The sequence below is a fragment of the Pleurodeles waltl genome, chromosome 12 (genome assembly GCF_031143425.1).
Source record: "Pleurodeles waltl isolate 20211129_DDA chromosome 12, aPleWal1.hap1.20221129, whole genome shotgun sequence".
NCBI lineage: Eukaryota > Metazoa > Chordata > Amphibia > Caudata > Salamandridae > Pleurodeles > Pleurodeles waltl.
This window is the reverse complement of record NC_090451.1, coordinates 51,218,285-51,237,660: the sequence shown is the minus strand read 5'-3', so window position 1 is coordinate 51,237,660 and position 19,376 is coordinate 51,218,285. Positions and strand designations below refer to the sequence as shown.

At 44.8% G+C, this 19,376-nt stretch overlaps 1 protein-coding gene across 5 annotated transcripts in view; it reads left to right on the top strand.

The window, feature by feature from the left end:
* PDE4C (phosphodiesterase 4C) overlaps positions 1 to 19,376 on the top strand; it is an 837,713-nt gene that overhangs the window by 641,645 nt on the left and 176,692 nt on the right. The window contains exon 1 of one of the 5 annotated variants that reach the window (XM_069216591.1): positions 3,696 to 4,553. The exons of the other annotated variants lie outside the window; for them this stretch is intronic. Coding sequence (XP_069072692.1) covers positions 4,426 to 4,553 — 128 coding nt within the window. The 5' untranslated portion in view covers positions 3,696 to 4,425. Of the gene's footprint in view, positions 1 to 3,695; positions 4,554 to 19,376 lie in introns of those variants that run through there. 5 annotated transcript variants of the gene reach the window in all.

The following is a 19,376-nucleotide window of genomic DNA, read 5'->3' as shown; positions in this document are numbered from 1 at the left end:
AGTAGTCTTCCTTCTGTACCACAGCATGAGCCGGCACACCAATATTGTACTATCCCTGCACCACAGCATGAGGCAACACACAATTATCATATACTACCACAGAAGGAGGCGATGCCCCTATTATTGTACTATCCTTGCACAACAGCATGAGGCAACACGCCATTATCATGCTATCCCTGCACCACAGCAAGAGGCAACGCAGCACTATCGTGCTATACTTGCACCCCATCAAGAGGCAACGCACCATTATTGTATTATCACAGCACGAGGCAATGCACCATCATCATTGTACTACCACAGCATGAGGCAATGTACTATCATCCTACTATCACTGTACCACGGCATGAGGCAACATGCCATTATTGTGCTATCCCTGTACCACAGCAAAAGGTGACACAATTATTGTGATATTCCTGCCCCACAGCAAGAGGCGATGCACCATTATTGCACTATCACAAAATGAGGTGACGCACAGTTATCATCCTACTACCACAGCAGGAGGCGATGCACCATTATCCTATTATCCCTGAACCACAGCATGAGGTGACATGCCATTATCATGCTATCCGACACAACAGCATGAGGTGGCACACACAATTATTGTGCAATACCTACGCCGCAGCAAGAGGTGACAAACCATTATCGTACTATCACAGCATGAGGTGATGCACCATTATTATCGGACTACCACAGCACCATTATCGTGCTATCCCTGCACCACAGCAGGAGGTGACACACCATTATTGTACAATCACAGCATGAGGCGATGCACTGTTATCATCGTACTACCACAGCAGCAGGCGACGCACCATTATCCTACTCTCCCTGCATCACAACATGAGGCAGCACAGTATTATTGTGCTATACCTGTACCACAGCAAGAGGTGGCGCAACAGTATCGTACTATCACAGCATGAGACGACGCACCATTATCATCGTACTACCACAGCATGAGGCAATGCACTATTATCCTACTATCCCCACACCACAACATGAGGCAACATGCCATCATCATGCTATCCCTGCAGCAGAGCATGAGGTGACACACCATTACTGTGCTATACCTGCACCACAGCAAGAGGTGATGCACCATTATCATACTGTCACAACATGAGGCGACGCACCATTATCATCTTAGCACCACAACATGAGGCAATGCACCATTATTGTGCTATCCCTGTACCACAGCATGAGGCAACTCGCCATTATCATGCTATCCCTGCAGCACAGCAAGAGGTGATGCACCATTATCATACTATCACAGCATGAGGCGACGCACCATTATCATCTTAGCACCACAACATGAGGCGATGCACCATTATTGTGCTATCCTTGCACCACAGCATGAGGCAACTCGCCATTATCATGCTATCCCTGCACCACAGCAAGAGGCGACACACCATTATTGTTTTATACCTGCACCACATCAAGCGGCGGCACACCATTATCGTACAACCACAGCATGAGGCAATGCACCATTATCATATTACTAAAACAGTAGGAGATGATGCACCATTATCCCACTATCCATGCACCACAGTAAGCGGTGATGCACCATTATTGTGCTATACCTGAACCACAGCAAGAAGCGATGCACCATTATTGTACTACCTCTGCACCACAGCATGAGGCACACTATTAACGAACATTCACAGCATGAGGCAATGCACTTTGATTGTACTATCCCTGCACGACAGCAAGAGGTGACGCACCATCATTCTTCTATCACAGTATGAGGTGACACACCATTATCCTACTATCCCTGCACCACAGCAAGAGGCGACACCATTATTGTGCTATCTCTGTACCACAGCATGAGGTAAAACACCATTATTGTACTATCCCTGTAACACAGCAAGAGGCAGTACACTATTATCATACTACCACAGTATGAGGTGACATACCATTATCGTACTATCACTGCACCACAGCAAGTGGCAATACACAATTATCATACTTTTATTGCACAAGGCGAAGCACTGTCAACGTACGATCCCTTTATTTCAGCTGGCGGCGATACACCATTATCGTACTATCCCTGCACCACTGCATGAGGTAACACACAATTATTGTACTATTGCTGCACCACAGCAAGAGTAAATGCACCATTATCGTACTATCCCTGCACCACAGCATGTGATGCACCATTATCGTACTATCCCTGTACCACTGCATGAGGTAACACACAATTATTGTACTATCCCTGCACCACAGCAATAGGAAATGCACCATTATCGTAATATCACAGCATGAGGTGATGCACCATTATCGTACTATCGCTGCACCACAGCAAGTGGCAACACACAATTATCATACTTTCATAGCACAAGGCGAAGCACTGTCAAGTACGATCCCTTCACTTCAGCTGGCGGCAATACACCATTATCGTTCTATCCCTGCACCACTGCATGAGGTAACACACAATTATCGTACTATCCCTGCACCACAGCATGAGGTGATGCACCATTATCGTACTATCCCTGCACCACAGCAAGAGGAAATGCACCATTGTCGTACTATCACAGCATGAGGTGATGCACCAATTATTGCACTATCTCTGCACCACAGCGACACAAGAATGCAGGTTTCTTGGAGTAGGGAGGAATCTTACACCACACCAGGGGTCAGACACAATAATACAGGGTTACTAGTACATATACGATTCATGCAGTTCAGCAGGTCAAACACCAGGTTACGTGGTTTATAGTCCATATGTCACCAGGGGGTCGGACAGGAGGTTGTAGGGATGTTGGCACATATAATTCTTGCACAACAGCAGGCGGTCAGAAACAAGGATGCAGCGTCCCTGGTATATATGTCTTTTGCACCACAGCAGGAGGTCAGACATGACGTTACAGTTCTTTCACACATATGATTCCTGAACCACGGCAGGAGGTCAGAAACAAGGATGCAGCGTTCCGGGTGCATATGTTTGTTGCACCACAGCAGGAAGTCAGACACGAGAGTGCCAGGTTCCTGGTGCATCTACAGTCCTTGCACCACAGCAGGAGGTCCGACACGAGGTTACATGGGTTCCAGCACATATGATTCTTACGCCCCAGCAGAAGGCCAGAAACATCCTGGAACATATATGATCCTTGCACCACAGCAGGAGGTCCGACACGAGGTTACATGGGTTCTAGCACATATAATTCTTACGCCCCAGCAGAAGGCCAGAAACATCCTGGAACATATATGATCCTTGCACCACAACAGGAGGTCAGACACGACGTTACAAGGTTCCTTCACACACGATTCGTGTACCACGGCAGGAGGACAGAAGCAAGAATACAGTGTTGCTGGTACATACATGATCCTTGCACCGCATCCGAGGGTTGGACACGAGTGTACATGGTCCCTGGTACATGCATGGTTCTTGCACCCCAGCAGGAGGTCGGGCACGGTGACGAAGGATATCTTGGCAAAGTTATGGTCGTTGCACCATAGCATGAGGGCAGGCGTGAAGACACCATAGTCACACTTGTGATCTCTCACCACGAAGTGGGGGGGGGGCGAAGCCCGACAGTCCGAGGACACCGTTACATTCACGTTCCTGCACCACAGCAGGGTGTGCTGCAAGAAGAGGGGTGGGGGCATTCGCCACCCCTCCTCCCCAGGGATGCAGACCTCCCCCTGCACTGCCGTGCCCCGCAGAGGGTTAAAGAGAATGTTTCCGAGCCCTGCACACGCTCGGCCCCTCCCCGCAGACTGACATCACGGCGGGGGCAGGGGGTGTCCTGTGCTGGGGCTGGCACCGTGCGCCCGCGGGCGCCTGCCTCTGTCCGGTCACCGATCTCTGGGGGTGGGGGCCACGGATGGCCACCCCCAAGAACTTTTAATTCTCGTCACTGGCGGGGAGAAGACGTCGAGCTAAAGCCAGGCGGAGAGCGCCGAGAAGCAGGCAGGGAGCTCCAGGCGCTTCGGGTACAGCTGTGCCTGGGCAAAGCTGGAGAGGGGAGAAGGGACAGTCCCGGGCGAGAGCGCAGAATCGAGCACGAAAATAACTGGGGAGAGAAAATCAAAGTGGGAGAGAAGAAGGAGGAGGGTGCCAAGACAAAGGATTCCGCGAGCATGGCACACCGCCCGCTCCTGGGCATCAAGGCGCTCTAGACACCGTGCCACCGGGGCCAAGAGTTACTGGGCGTCGGTCCCCCGGAGGAGGGGTTTCTCAGAAGCAGGGAGGAGCCCCCTCGGACCTGACCCCTCGTGGCCGGTGGCGCAGGGGTCGCCCCAGTGGACTGGCACAGCATCCCTGCGATGGGACCGCGGCTGACCTGGGTCCGGATCCTCCCAAGGAACCCCAAAGGGAGGGGATAAACCCTGGGGCGCTCTGGGGGCGCTGAAAGACTTCCCGGGATTTTGTTCTTATTTTCAAACATCGGTTACCACGTTCCTGCGAGGGGGAGGCGCTCGCGGAGGGGCAGCATGAGTTTGCCCACGAACTGCGGCTTCTTGGCGCTAGGAGACGGGGCTCTAAGAGTCTGCAACGGGCACATCTTCGGGTCCCCTTGCGCCGTCAACCGCCCCATCGACATCATACAGAAGCGGAGGCGGTAAGTGCGCGACGTACTGGTGCCGTAGCTCGAGGGTCCTCTGCAGCGCCAAGCTCTGGAGGCATCTCGGCGCTATTCTGTCACTCTATCTCACATAATGCTGTCAAGGAATATTGCATCTCTAAAGTATGCAAAGGTGGAAGAGTGCAATACCGGGCCACACAGAGCACACCATGTTTGGCACACGGCTTAGAAAGCTCGCAATCCTTGGCACACTGCTTGGAAAGCATGCCATGCTTGGCATAAAGCGCCAAGTGAACATAACCTTGACTAGGGGGAAATGGGACAGCAGCAACATGTGCAGGTGTTTACACGGTGCGAAAGTAGTTAAGATTAAAGGAGCGCTGTACATTGTTGAGGTCGTATATAACACAAGACAAAATGATAACTTGTTTCATGTAGTGCTCCATGCTATATTTCTACCGCTTCCAGGCGCTATAAAGTAATAGGCGACATATTTTTGCAATTACATAGTACTCACTTAAGACAAGGTAATTGTATTCGTAGAGCACACATTCACCCTGAAGGGGGTTTCTTGGCGCTATTGACATATTATAGATGTACTTGTTCCCCAACTCGATGGTCCGAGTGAATGTTTTATTTAGTCTATTTTGGCAAACAAAGGAAACTATTAAACATGGCTATTGGACCAAAGAATTATGCTGCTAGAAATGCAGATCATGTGACACAATATATAGCAGTTTGATTTCACTATTTTGACATTTTATCACCCCTTAAAACAATGTAGGCAAACATTTAACCATATTAGTGTCGTTTCAGCGCCTAAATCCTGCAGTCAATAACCACAAAATCCTGTTATCCTTTGCATAAGGTTTGCACTGTTCAGCATTGCTTTTGAGACTTTTTTTTTATTTTAGTAGCGTTTAATCGGTTTTGAGTTTCTAACTTTTTTTTGTTGAAATCTGCAAACAATAGAGAAAATGATGCAGAAGAAAATTGTCGCAAATAAAGCTATGGTCACAGACTCTGAAAAATCCTGCAGCCCTGATCATAGCACAGAGTAATCCTGCATCAAATGATGTGAGTCAACGTGCCCTGGGATGATGAAGGGGAGAATGTTTATAGAATAGAGTTGTTTTGAATGAAGGACAAAAAGGTAAAGTAACTTGCCAGAGCGAGAACAGAAAATCATTTATTATTCGAGAAAATCCTAAATCTGAGTTGACTGTTGTGACTGGTGCGTCTTCTCCGGCAGTAGTTCACCTGGAAGTGTTTTCGGTGTCGGCGATGTGGCCTACATGATGTTTGAAGTTCTTTGCTCTGAAGGCCACAGAAGCCCAGCACGTGGCTAGTGAGTTCTCACCACTAGATCACAAGTTCAAACACGAGATTCCAAAGGGGGTGGCAAAGACTCCTTACATAAGAAGACATGTAGTTATTGATGCACCAAGCACCAAAAATCACAAGCTATTTCCTATTTTGAGGGGAAAATAGAATTGTTGTTATTTGTGGTGTCCATTAAATAACGAACCACAGGGAATTGCTATGTATCAGATGCGAAAAATAATGATCCTATTAGGAAGTTCTTGTGACTGAGGCCTCAGGACCTGTGTGAGGCTCTGAGTACAATAAAGGGGTGCTCTCAGTTTAGCGCATCGTGGACACTTATAGAAAAGTCACTAATGCACGTGCAATGCTGCTTCACGTTTATTCCACCAGAGAGCGCTCTTGCTGTGGGTGCAGTCCACATTAGTCATGTCTGAAGTATAACTGCCACTGCCCCAGCCCTACCAGCTTTACAGTAGCGCTGAGGTATCAGGAAATATTCAGATTTTCAGTAATGGCCATCAGTATCTTTACTAGAATGGTGACAGCAACCATCATTGTGAAAGTTCACCCTGGGAAAGTCTGTCCGTCGCAAGGACCCTGGTTACACTGGGATGGTCTATCGCTCCACCTGAAAGGGCCCATGTACACATTTCTGGGATTTAATTTAATAAAGCAGTGCACTCTGGGGTTTGGTGGTACTCATGGCAACGTTTTGTGAACCATGTGCACATCTTGCGTATAAAATTCTCACGCGTTATCAGCAAGAGGCTGGTTCGAGCAGAAAATGTCTCTCGGCGACCTTTTTTGAGATTTTTTTCACACACAAAATGGCTACATTTTGAGAAATTTTGTGAATTTGTGAAATTCATGAATTTTGCAAATTTCACTGCTGTAATAAAAATTTCCTCCGGGCGAAGTTTCATCCAGGATTTCATAGCACTCTATTTTCTGAACTCTTTCTCCAATCTGTGCCCATCTGCAAAGATTGCGCCCGGTACACCATCTCTGTCTGGGATGTGGTGATGCTATCCTTAGACACTTAGTAGACTGTGGCTGTTGGACAGCATGCTGCCAAAATCACACAGAATCAGCAGGCCCAGTGAAATCACAAGACTGCTCCAGACAGCTGTGCGATGCATAGAATCTGCAATACTTGCACAGGTATCTTCGAGATTTATTGTGTTGGGCATTTAGGCTAGAACAAAACACTCAGTTTGTAGGCATTAACCCAGAACTATATTTATTGTAAGTGCTTTCTCTAACACACTCCTGCTTCAGCTTCTAGCAGAGCCTTGTGTCCAGTCCATTCTGCCCTAAGCTCTCCTGGCCGGGACGGTCCTGCTTGTCACAACACTACCTGTCCAGGCCCTTGGGCAGGAAGTGACGTCCCGTGTCCTACTTGGAAGGACTCCAGGCTGTAGAGGCCCAGTGTCCTCAAGACATGACCTCTCCCCCTTTCTGGAGGGACAACTGACACGCCTAGTGCTTATTTTGTGCAAGCGGTTTCCGGCCCTCGTTTTTTTTTGGGGGGGGGGCCCTTGTTTTTTCTCAGCAGGCTTGACCCAGAGCAAGAGAGAGAAAATCAAAAAAGGTGGAAAGGAGGGAGAAGAGAAAGACTGAAAAACAATGAGAATGTAAGTAAGCAAGGATGTAAAAGAACCAGAATGAGTAAGATAAAGGGGTAGGGAGTACCTGGTGGTGGAAGAAAGAGGCATGAGGTGGAATCAACACTACTTCTGAGCAACAAGTGAGCATAGCGTGTGTGACAGCCTTGGTATGGGTTGTAATGGCTGCATTACATCCCAATGATACAAGAAATGGTGGAATCTTACGTCAGACTCCGAGGCAGCCGGTTAAAATGAGAACCACACTACAGATGGCACACTGGTTGTCGATTGGCGGTACCAATCATCTTCAAACACCTTCTTTAGATTCATGTTTCCCATTTTAAACTGACCATCCCACCCACAGAACAAGTCCAGCTAGTTTCCCACAAATATATCTCGTGGGAATGTGAAATACCACCCTAACTGTGCTTGTCTATTCGCAAGCTTTGAAGATGTCACTTGGTGAAGTTGTCTTGTGTGAAACCTGGAGACCCAGGTTCCAATCACAGCTGGAGCAAATCGGGGCATCCCCAGCAAGCCACGTTCTATCGATAAGCCTGTGTTTCCTGCTCCGCATTATACAGGCCCAAACCCACCACTTTTAAGCTTTGCACTAGTTTCCTTGTAGAACAGTAGGCCAGAGGTGCACAGATGACTTTGAAAGACGCCATTTTTAATTAGCCATACTATACAGCTAAACACTTTGGTCTTACTGTTCAATCTGGCTTCTTTCTAAATGGTTGTGCACTTTAAAGGACACTGTTCTTGTGACCTCTTTGCAGCTAAGATACAGACTGCTCCTGCACTCAAGACTGTTTAAGAGAACACACTTTGTATTATTAAAACAAGGAATACCATGCAGTGTAATGGAAAATCACAACTTTTCCTACTGGGTTAGTGATAGAATTAGTTCAAGTAAATTTCCAGAATGACCATTATTCTGATCTTTTTGAATAAAGTTTTAAAAAATGCATATATTTGGAGACTATTTGAAGCAGCGTGTGCAGAGTTCTTAGGTAAAAAATGGTGCACGTGTAAGTTTTTAAAGGGAAAAATACTCACTTCTTGGGAACCAACCTCTTATTATAAAATACATTCTTTTAGGTACCATGCTTTAAAACGGTCACAAAATGTTGCTTGCAGAAACAGGAAGTTTGTGAACTTTGCAAAATAATGCAAACTTCACTTTGGCTCACTCCTTTTTCAGTTGTGCTAAAAGGCATATGTCTCTGTGTAGTTGTATAAAGTGACATTTCATTTTTTAATTTTAAAACCTTCATTTGTAGTAACTTGAAAGGGGTCTTGACAGAACATAATAAAACTGTTTCTATGCAGAATAGGGCTGTGTAAAGTTCTGTTTTTCGCAACTTAGTAAACTTTTTAAAACTTTACTGGCTTTGTGAACTGCATAGCGATTGAAGATATATATATTTTTGAAACGGGGTGGGCTGAAAAGGGGCCTGGCGCTGCAGAGGGAATATTCTGGCTGTCGAGCCGCAAGCTCGCCACCCGACCCGTCATTCACTTTCCTGAGTGGCAACCTGCACCCATCACTTCCCCACTGATGGAATTTCCAGGAATGGGCTTCCGGCGGTCAGGAAGGAAATTGACAATGCCGCTGATTGGCCCATTTTGTGTTTCCTGTGTCCCCGCTGCCATTCAGGGTTACGGCTGCCCCTTATGAAGGAGGGAGGGGTGGGTGTGCAGATCCATACTATTCAGTCCATACCTGACGGGCATCTGGCTTCGGGGAAGTGAAACTTTGCAACAAGTGGAATTGGAAACGTCACCTCTTGGTCCTATTATTTCAATTCGCCCACCCCCAAAAAATGCCCCCACTTCCTTCTAACATGCCTTATGCTATGCAAATTCTGTTGTAATTCAGTGTGTCTGTGCGGTTCCCTTAAATGATTTTTAGAGATTAAAGGGTTTAAAGTGGAAAATGTACAGTACGTATATATGTATGTATATGGTATTTCTATAGCCCATACCTAGCCAAAAGTTATTGAAGCGCTGTGCGGTAAATATCATGATTACAAATATGGAGAGCTATGCAAGCATTCAAGACCACGTACGATGCCTTTGCGCTATTAGTAGTTTCAAAATCCACAGCTTTACACATCTGGTGTGCTTGCTTTTCAAATCCATAAATATAATCTCTACCTACAAGAAAGGTATTATTCACAGCAATATGCTACATTTATGGATTAAACGTTGGAGAGTGACATTCCGGAGAATATGGTTTTGGACCGTTCTCTTACAGGTACCAAAGCTTGTTTGGGAAGGCAGCTTCTCATCTTATCCAGGAGTCTGTCTTCTACTGGGATGTCTGGCTGTAGCAGAATTTCCATCTGTTTCAATCAAGGTGCAGAAAATGAGTGCCATTAATCTGCCCTCGACCCCGCCTGGCAGCCGAGCATCGATTTCCTATGGAATGTCCATCCAGGCGGTGTGAAATGGATGAGCGCCAGGTAGGCCCATCATTGGAGATGGGTGACATGCAGGAACATGCCCAAGGTGGTCAGAAGACAAGTGGCCCGTCTTCCAAGCTCCATCTTCTTGGCTCTGTTTCTCATCCACCCTTCCGGTACTGCGGCATGGAGAAGGGGTTGCCTGTTCTCATAACGGTATAGATGGTACTCTCGCTCAGCTTTGCAAGCCCCACACGTCTGTGTGATGCTGCTGTTAAGCAAACATTAGTAATGACAGTTAGTCTGGATTTTAATATTTAATATGAAGGGCAAGCACATTAAAAGCAGAACAGGTGAGTAGGTGGAGCATTGCTAGTAAAATAGTAGCTTGTGCAGTGCAAGCATTCAAGGGGAGGTGGAAGGATACAGCCTCAAAGAGATCATAGCACAGGGAGAGATATAAATGCGTCATTGGGCAAAGCCTAGAAGTGATTGGCAATGCCTCAAGCCAATGGCTGACTTAGGCTGCTCAAAGAAATGAGATGGTTGGACAGGCCCAAGTCTCACTCAATGTGTACCGTAGTCCACAGGTTTTGTTCAACAAATGAGCTGTCAAAAACCAGGACTAAAAACAGAGAAAGTCCCTTTGAGAATAATGTGCACATCGAGGAAGGATGTTCTAAAAGTTCTGGCGGGATTAAGGCCCGTATTTATACTTTTTTTAGCGCCGCATTTGCGTCGTTTTTTGACGCAAAAACGGCGCAAACTTGCAAAATACCATTGTATTTTGTAGGTTTGCGCCGTTAGCCGTCAAAAAGCGGCGCAAATGCGGCGCTAAAAAAAGTATAAATACGGGCCTAAGTGCGAGCGTTGATGACACACATGCACATCTCCCTACTTTAACACATTCACTCCGCTGAAAAGTGGCCCCAAATAGGGTTTTTGATTTTAATGTATTCCCACAAAAGGAACTCACTGTTTTCAGCACAGACCTGAATCTCTGCTCCAGATATGGCTGCTTGTTCACTAGGATTTCCTGACCAGTGGATGGGGCTTCATCCTCACTGTAACCATGGTGACATCACAAGTTTGACCCCTTGTCCATCCCCAAGCTCCTCAAAAGCATTCTGTTTGCTTCTTAGAGGCCAAGGAAAGGACCATGAATAGAAACGACACAGTAAAGAGGCCTCTTAGACCCTGTCTACTTCCTGTTACTGTTGCTGATGGGGTTGCAAGGCCTCTGCCAGGGCCTGGTTACCCTGATGCCCCAAAGCACCCATACCTCACTATTGACTGATACAGTTTATTGTTTTCAGCACAGTGATAACAATTTTAAATAAAAATGTAAGCAACATTTCAATAAGTGTTTAATTCCACTGCCAGCCCATTTAATGATAAAAGATATACAAAACATTTTACAAATACAAATTTCTTATTCAATATTCTCCAAAAAAGTAAATTAAAGTCAATTAAATATCATTGATTATTATATAAATGCCTATAAGATATAAAGAGGCAAAAAATAATAATGACATTATCTTGCTACGTATATACTAGCCATACTCTCCCTAGGCCTACGCGTCGGGAAACCTGGCTTGCAAGATACATCCAGCCTGGGGTGAATATACCTGTGCTTTGTCCATGCTATAACTTAGTGCCGGGGCATCAGCTGCCCTTGAAGTATGATATTAATTAATGAAAGGTGCCAGCCATCTGCTGCCAACTGCAGCCGATCTGGTGCAAAGAGGCAGACAGTATGAATTACTTACCGGATACAAAATCCGTCAATCTATTGTGTTGGATCCCACTTAGACTGAAAAACTTTAAAGGAAAAGACCCTCAAATTTAATTTACATAGAAAGGCATTTTTCAGGGTGTATCCACTCAAAATTATCTTCAAAGCCAAAAACACTCTTCTGGCGCAAATACTTATTGGTCAAGGACCTCTGTATATTACTTTTTTTGTATTTACAAAGGAAATACTCCTCTTTGATTCACGAATAAATGCAATCCCTAGCTCCTTAAGATAAAATGTGCCATCAGCTGGTAACAACGCCTTTCTGTTTCGACGTAGCCGTATCAAATATAATATTGGAAAAGGACCATAATTGGGGCAGTGGGCCCAATATCGAGCAATAAAGGAGGCGCTGTCAGAGGACAAAACCAGCCCAATGGCAAGACAGACCTCAGAAACGAAATTTGAGTTATTTACAGTTCTTTAGTATCTGTGAAGGCCCTAATATTGCCTTTGTAGACTTGCAGAATTGCTCATAGCGCAGCGGTTGGCTACCAATTATCGGTGAGCGCCTCATAACTGCTGCGTTTGATTGCTTTAGAGCGCCCGCTGCGTTCTCTTTGTTGGACCCATTTCAAATGATGGTGAAATCAAATGCCCCGAGAATCGAATTCATAGACACATACAAGGGAAAAATTGTAAATTACCTCTTAGTAAGGAGTGCTGTTCAGTAGCATATCTTTGACTTTGCATGTATTGATTCTCAGGTGTGTGTAGTCTATGAAGCCCCTTACCAATTTATGCATCAATAATTCTGATGGAGATAAAAGAACAGAGTCATTAGCAAACAACAACATTGATATCCTATTGCCAGTTAGATTAGGGTATCACAGGTTAACTTTTCTAGGAAATTGCTGATGGCTAAAGCAGTGCTTCTTGACACTTTGACATCTATGTACCCCCTACTAAAACTTTACTGGAAGCCGAGGACCCCCCACTAAATCTTTACTGGAAGCTAGAGAACCCCAGAGAACCAATATTGGAATCTGAGAATCTCAACTTAGTCATTACTGGAAGCCGGGGACCCCATCTTAGGCATTTTTGATGATTAGAACCACGGAACAATACACAAAAAAATACAGATACGAGCATTCAATAAACAAATAATCAACTGATTAAATATTTTATTTATTTCACACACAAAAAATCAAAAGTTTCATTTTAAGAAGGTTGGCGCTTCTCTGGATTCAGTTTAGGCCACTCATCCTTCATACTAAAACCTTTTCTGATGCACCTGTACTGCTCCTTCCAATCTGAGGGGGCCAACTTAATTTATAGACCCCCCCATTACAAACCCCTTCACATTTACTGACCGTTTTAATGTGTTTAACTTTACATTTTGTTTCTTTAATTATATACACTTAATCTGTTAACATTATGTAATTTTCTAAGCAGTAGCAGGCCCCCAAGCAGGATTTACAGACTTCCAGGGGTTACCAGGACCACAAGTTAAGAACCTCTGGGCAGAAGAGTTAGGGTGCAACAGTGCTTAATTTGTAAATAAAAACGTGCTGGTGCTCAAAGCCCTCTTCTTTAAACACTCGGTTGCTGCAATTAAATGTGGGAACACGGAATACTGAGGAAGCGTAATCCTGAAGTCATCTCTGGCCTCTTCAATGCATTTACAGCCACTCCCTGCCCCTTCAGCTCACTCTTGCAGCTTTCTGCTTTCTCCCATTGCGACGCCTTTTCGTTTTTCTCTTCCTCTGTCTTTCCCATAGTTCTTTAGCACGCAGTAAATGCTTGGGGCAGAAGAATAAGCGCCGGCCCTCAAAAATAAGTGCCGGTGCTCAGCACCGGAAACAACAAGCACAAATTAAGAAATGGGGTGCAAGGACCCCGTCCCTGGCGTACTTCAGGGGTGATGCACTCTCGGTACCTCGCTCCCGTGCACTCTCGGATGCTCACAGCGCTGCAACAGTGACCAAGGGTCCCATTGGCTCCTTCCAGGGCCACCTGTTTCACAACAGGGAGAGGCCTGAGCTCCCCCAAAAGCCCTGGCACTGACCCCGCCTGCTGGCTGGCCCTGGGTGCGCACAGGCCTGCTGCCAGTCTATGCCAGGAGAGCCTGTAGTGCAGCTGTCGCCCAGCCTCCATGAGAGGGAGATAAATGGGTGTAAAGTCTGGCTGGATCTGCACGCGGCGCGCGGATGGATCTGGAAACAAGTCCCTGGAGGCCGCCATCTGCTGCTCTTCCAAACGCGGAAGTGAAGGCACGCGGCGAGGCCTGGGCCTGCAGAATATTACAGCTTCTCCAAACCAGGAGTGCGATTCTGCACAGTCTGCAGACTTCAGCGTTACCTGCCACACGGGAGAGTCGCGCAGCTCTTGACAGCGGATTTAAAAAGATTTTCTAGCATAATTTTTGCAGTCCCCTTTTTTTTTCAGTTTAAAGCCATGGGAAAACTATTGAGCTGAGGTTTGAATTGCTAAACATAGGCTGTCGACTAAGTTAAAAGCCTCGTTTGGCGCAGAATGCACCAATTTTTTTTTGTGGAGTCTTACCTTTGTAAGGTCAAAGGAAAGTGTCAAAATTAACTTGTCTTTACTTCCAGAGGGCCAACTTTAAAACTGTGGGACCAGGTTCGAGTCTTGGCATCGGCCCAACATCCTGTGATTCTGGACCGATGATTTGAGGTCCCCTTGATGTCGCGGTGCCTAAAACACATGACTGTGGCCATGTGTGATGTAACCGGTGCTCAGGTACAGCACTCTGATATCTTCAGGTTGAGTTTGCGCTATGTAAAACTGAAAAAAGATGGTGGTGTAGCAAGCATGAGGAAAACCATAAAACATGACCAAGATACCAGAGAGGGTTGAAGACTGTGGTCCCTGACCCTGGTATACCTAGCAATATAGAGTGGCCAGGGGTCCTGGATTTGCCAAATTAGTCCTGGTTTTCCCCATCTGCACCAGCAAATTTCAGTAAATTTAGCCTAGCATGTTTTGGTTTTCAGAGAGGTTTGACTGAATAGAGAGGGAGGCACGTTTTCATATGTTCCAACGCAGAATTAGTTAGCCACCCCTAGCAGAAAGCAGTTTTATTGATCAAAGTGATAGAGTGAATAAAAGTTACATGTCATTTCACCTTATTGTCTCATTGCCTGTGTTTCCTGATTTGGTAAATGCTGACAATTGAGTAATTCTGTGTTCCTCAGTTGATGCAGAATTGCAGTCCTACTTCTATGTTTATGGAATGACCCGGTTATTGGTTTTCAATATCTAGTCACCCCATATCGATGGCCCTGTGCCGTTACTAGTTCCACCCCTGGCCGCAGGCTCTATAAACATTACTTCACTACCTGAGATACCGCAGAGGGCTGAGGGTTGGAAGAACTTGACACATACACAAATATTGCGTTATTCTAATGGGGTCTCCAACCATTTTTTTTTTTTTTTTTGCCAAGATACCCTGTTATCGTAGTTACCTCACAAGACCTTTCATTTGGCTGTTCATAGCCTTCGGTGGAAGACACTGATGGGAAAATTATGGTCAGGGCTGGGTGCCTTCATCACATAGAAACTCCAAAATAAAGAAGGTTACGATATTGGAGATAGCCAGTGCTGAATTTGTAAAAGGATGAACGTGAGCGCCCAAAGCGCTTCTCAGAAACCTGCAGCCATTTCTATTAAGTGTCACTGGGACAAATTCCGAAGCTGCGTAATCGGATATCCACCTCATGCCTCTTTAATCGACTACCAGAAACTCCCTGCCCCTTAATCTCGCTCTTGCAGGTTCCTGCTTCCTCCCTTTCTTACGATTTTACCATCTTTGTCTTCATGTGTTTTACTCTCTCTTGCCCTCAGGAAATGTCTAATGGGGAAAACGCTAGTGCTAGGCCTCAAAAATGTGTGCCGGTGGACCCGCCAGCTACCACTGGCTCAAATAAAACACAGGCGATAGCCCCGGCAGAGTAACTTATTGTTACCCTAAATATACCCCATCTCTTCCTTTAAAAATATTTTTTGCAAAGGATATTTTATATACTTAATAGTATGAGCATGCAAAGTTCTCAAACTTGTACTTTGGAAATTTCTTTTTTTAACTCCAGGACCTTTACAAACTGCAAGACTATCAAAGTCTTTAAAAAAACTGATGACCAAAGGTGGTCCTTCAGCACAGTGGGAACATTCCCACTGGAGTGCGGGGCCACAAGTGGCCCACTCGGTGGCCCTTTACCGTTGTTTATAGCTCCACCTCTCTGTTGTATGACTGATGTGACTTGTGACCAATGGCTACTGTGTTTCTCTGCTGTCACTCAAGACCAGTGTGGCGAGGAAACAAAATTCACTGCTGTCTGTTGTCCTGTCCATGTGGGGCAGGAATGGGCCGGGTCAAGTGAAGATACGCCTCGAGTTGGAGAACTTTACACTTCCTCGTGAAGGATTCACGCCACCCAAATCTACCTAATAATCAGTGTAGCCTGACAAGAGATGAATACAGAATTGTTAAGGACGCAGCTTATGTCTCTTGTGATTTTCAATAAATTCTATCCCATAGTTGGGAACTTTTTGCATTTTAAAGCAAATGCTAGTGATGAATTTCCCCATAAGTCACAAGACTAATGTTAACAGCACCATTACTTGGCCTCTGTAGGCATGATCCCTCAGCAGTGTCTCAGTTCCAATACACTGGCCCTCTTTCTTGGAATTCTTCTACACCAATCAATATGGGCTGCTTGTTCACTCAGCGTCCATTCGCCTAAACACACCAGGCAGAGCACGTTCCATTTCATTAGTTCCCTTTGTCAGCTCAGCAAGACAGTCACCAGTAAAACCTCTTAATGCTGAAATCATGAAATGTCCTTACCCCTTTGTCAACCCCTTGATTCGCCGTAGTCCTACCATTCAGGACACCCCATCATTTTTGTCTCAATTTATAAAGTGACTGGATATTCGAAGGGTGTGCCTAGGGCATTCACATTTTAATCTGCACTCTGATTTTTCAGGTCCTAGAATTCTAAAGACATCATCTGCTAGGCCGTTTCCCCGGCAACAGAGCTTGGAGCTTTTAGCTTTTGGCTTTTAACAAACATTTAAAAGCGTCTTGTATTTTTTCCATTTTTATTCGTACAAGCGATATATTTACTGCTGTTACCCTTCCCTTGAGCTCCTGTAGAACATTTTTATACCTGGTAAACAGGCATAGGTAAAAAAAAAAAAAAAAGCCGAATCATAAAATACAACAGCTGCAGGCAGATGTGCAAGGTGCCTAAAAGGTTACTAGAAGAGTGGTGACGTAAGCACGTATGCATGGCATACTCAGGTGTCCTCTGACTTTACAAAGATATGAAATATGGGGAAATCAGTAGTTTCTCTGAACACACTGATATGATGTGCAGTCTCTTTAAAAACAAGATACTTATGGCTTTTAGCTATAGCCTCGGGGCTGCATTAAGTGCTCACCCAGCAGTATAACATAACTATGTACAAGTCTCACTAGTAGGAACTTTCAGATTCAAGACACTGGTCTTTAAAAAATGACGTACGACATTCGGGATTCTCCTAGGGTATTAGGTCTTCATTTAGACTTTAATGAATCAGGAGCACTATGGTAACTTGGCGTTGCACCCCTTAAAACTGCGGTTCCTCCTCTCTATTTAGACCCGAGGGAAAGGCTATGTTTATACTAGCACAGCCATCACTGACTCCACTAGTGTAAACCTCTATCCTGGTGGTTTGTCCACTAAAGGATGACTGAGTCAGTTTCCCTGCCCCATTAAGGGGTGCAGCGACCAGCACTAATTTTCCCTGCAGTGTTCACCAAGCGAGGCATGGCGTGCACGGGCAGGTAAGATGTGGATTGTCCTAGTAGTACTCGAAGGAAACGCCCTGAACGTCAACCCATTCATTTTTTGTACTGAAAAAAACAAACTCCCCTTTTGGGGGGTTATTTTCTCACCACTAAAATAGTTTCCAAGCTTAAAAAATTTCTGACCCTCACCATATTTACAGTGATGAGAGGAGAAACCGCTGCAGTGGCCATTCCAGTTACAGGAAACAGATTTCTGCCAGGCAGATGGGCATCTCTAAATAGGTCAGTAAAGCTCCTGCCACTCCGAAAGATCATCTGCCATTGTCTGAAATACCCTGTTGGCTGTCTGTTCAAAACACAGAAGCTTAGACAACTGTGTCAGTGTTGTAAATATTAATTTGTGTGAATTATGAAACAGAATATTGTAATGACAGAAAGCATGGATTACATTCAAGAGTTTAAGGTTTTTGTTTCCTGTTGCAGACAAAAGCTCTTTCTCAGTCCATGAATTGGGGATATTCACACCATGTGGACAAAATAGCCACCCTTTTAAATGTTTCTGTAAGGGATTCAACATATGAAAGGCAACCAGTGAATTTTTGGTAACAATCACTCAGTGTTGGGATATTAGGCTATCAACCTTCAGCCTTTAAAGTCTCATCAGTGAATGGTAGCTTGAGCACTGTTAAGACCAGTAGATGAGAAAAGGTGATGTAATTTTAGAGCTTAAGCTTTTTAACCAATGTAATTCTTCTGTTGCTCCTTGGTGTTGAGGTCCAGTTAGATCAACACATTTCTGAGATTGCTTGTGTTACAGTTCAGAGGGCATCTGGACTAGCCGTTAGTGCTGAACCTGTGCACGGGGTACAGACCAGGACTAATTTACACATTGTTAGTTTTAGTCTGTAATACACTCAAAAATTAAGGAGTGGGAAGCTACCAGCATAATTACACTATTTAGCTAGTGTTTGCTCGAGAAGTTCCATTCATCAGATTTTCTCATACAGTCTAACAAATTAGCAGAATGGTCCACGGGTCACTGTGCCTGGGTAATCACATGCAACCTTGTTAACTTACCATAACAAGGCTACTTGTCTCCACACTCACAAGAGACACAGTAAACATTTAAGATTGGACTCCTCCCTCTGGGGTTGGCCAAAGACTGGTTTACTTATGGTTGGTTACCTGCTTCAAATGAGAAATTAGGATAAACATTCAAATGCATTATTATAGGAATAAATATTAGTGTTGGACAATGGTATTTCAGGATTTACATCCACATTGTTTTTTACTTTGATCTTAGAATTCAACTCTTCTCTAGTGATAACCAGGAACAGCCACACTGCACAAGAGCATTGCGTGGAATTTGAGAATTCAGGATGGTATTTTTGAGGGTTGGCACCCTGATCCGATACCAAGGATACCATTAGCTGTTATAAATGGAACTGTTGAGATCCTACACTTGTCGCGGTATCGATACTTTCAAAGTGCTGCTCTTGTTCGAAGTTTGCTAGGGTACCAAGTTTTTTAAATTAGCTATGATTAGACAGGAAAACTCCTATTTGGTTGCATATTTCATCATCCTGTTATTATCAGCCATTTGTCTGTGTAACAAGTTATGTATTGAAGAGTATTAATATGACTGGTCACTTGCATATCTATTGAGTTAGAATTATCTGGAGGATGTGGTTGACACTCAAAGGCATATTCACCATTGTATTTGAAAGTGTATTTGCATATGACATTGGATTAAAATGTTCAAATTTGCTAGTATGATTAGATGCTAGAAGGCGTGCTATCCACTGTATTTGGGATTGTTTTTATACAAGTAGTTTTTACCAACAATAATATATTTAGATCCCATCTTGCAGATGTTACCGAATATAAAAAAAATACATATTTTACAGTGTATTTCAGGTTTTTGGTATGCCTGAGTTCTGTCACTAATATGTTTTATTGTATTCA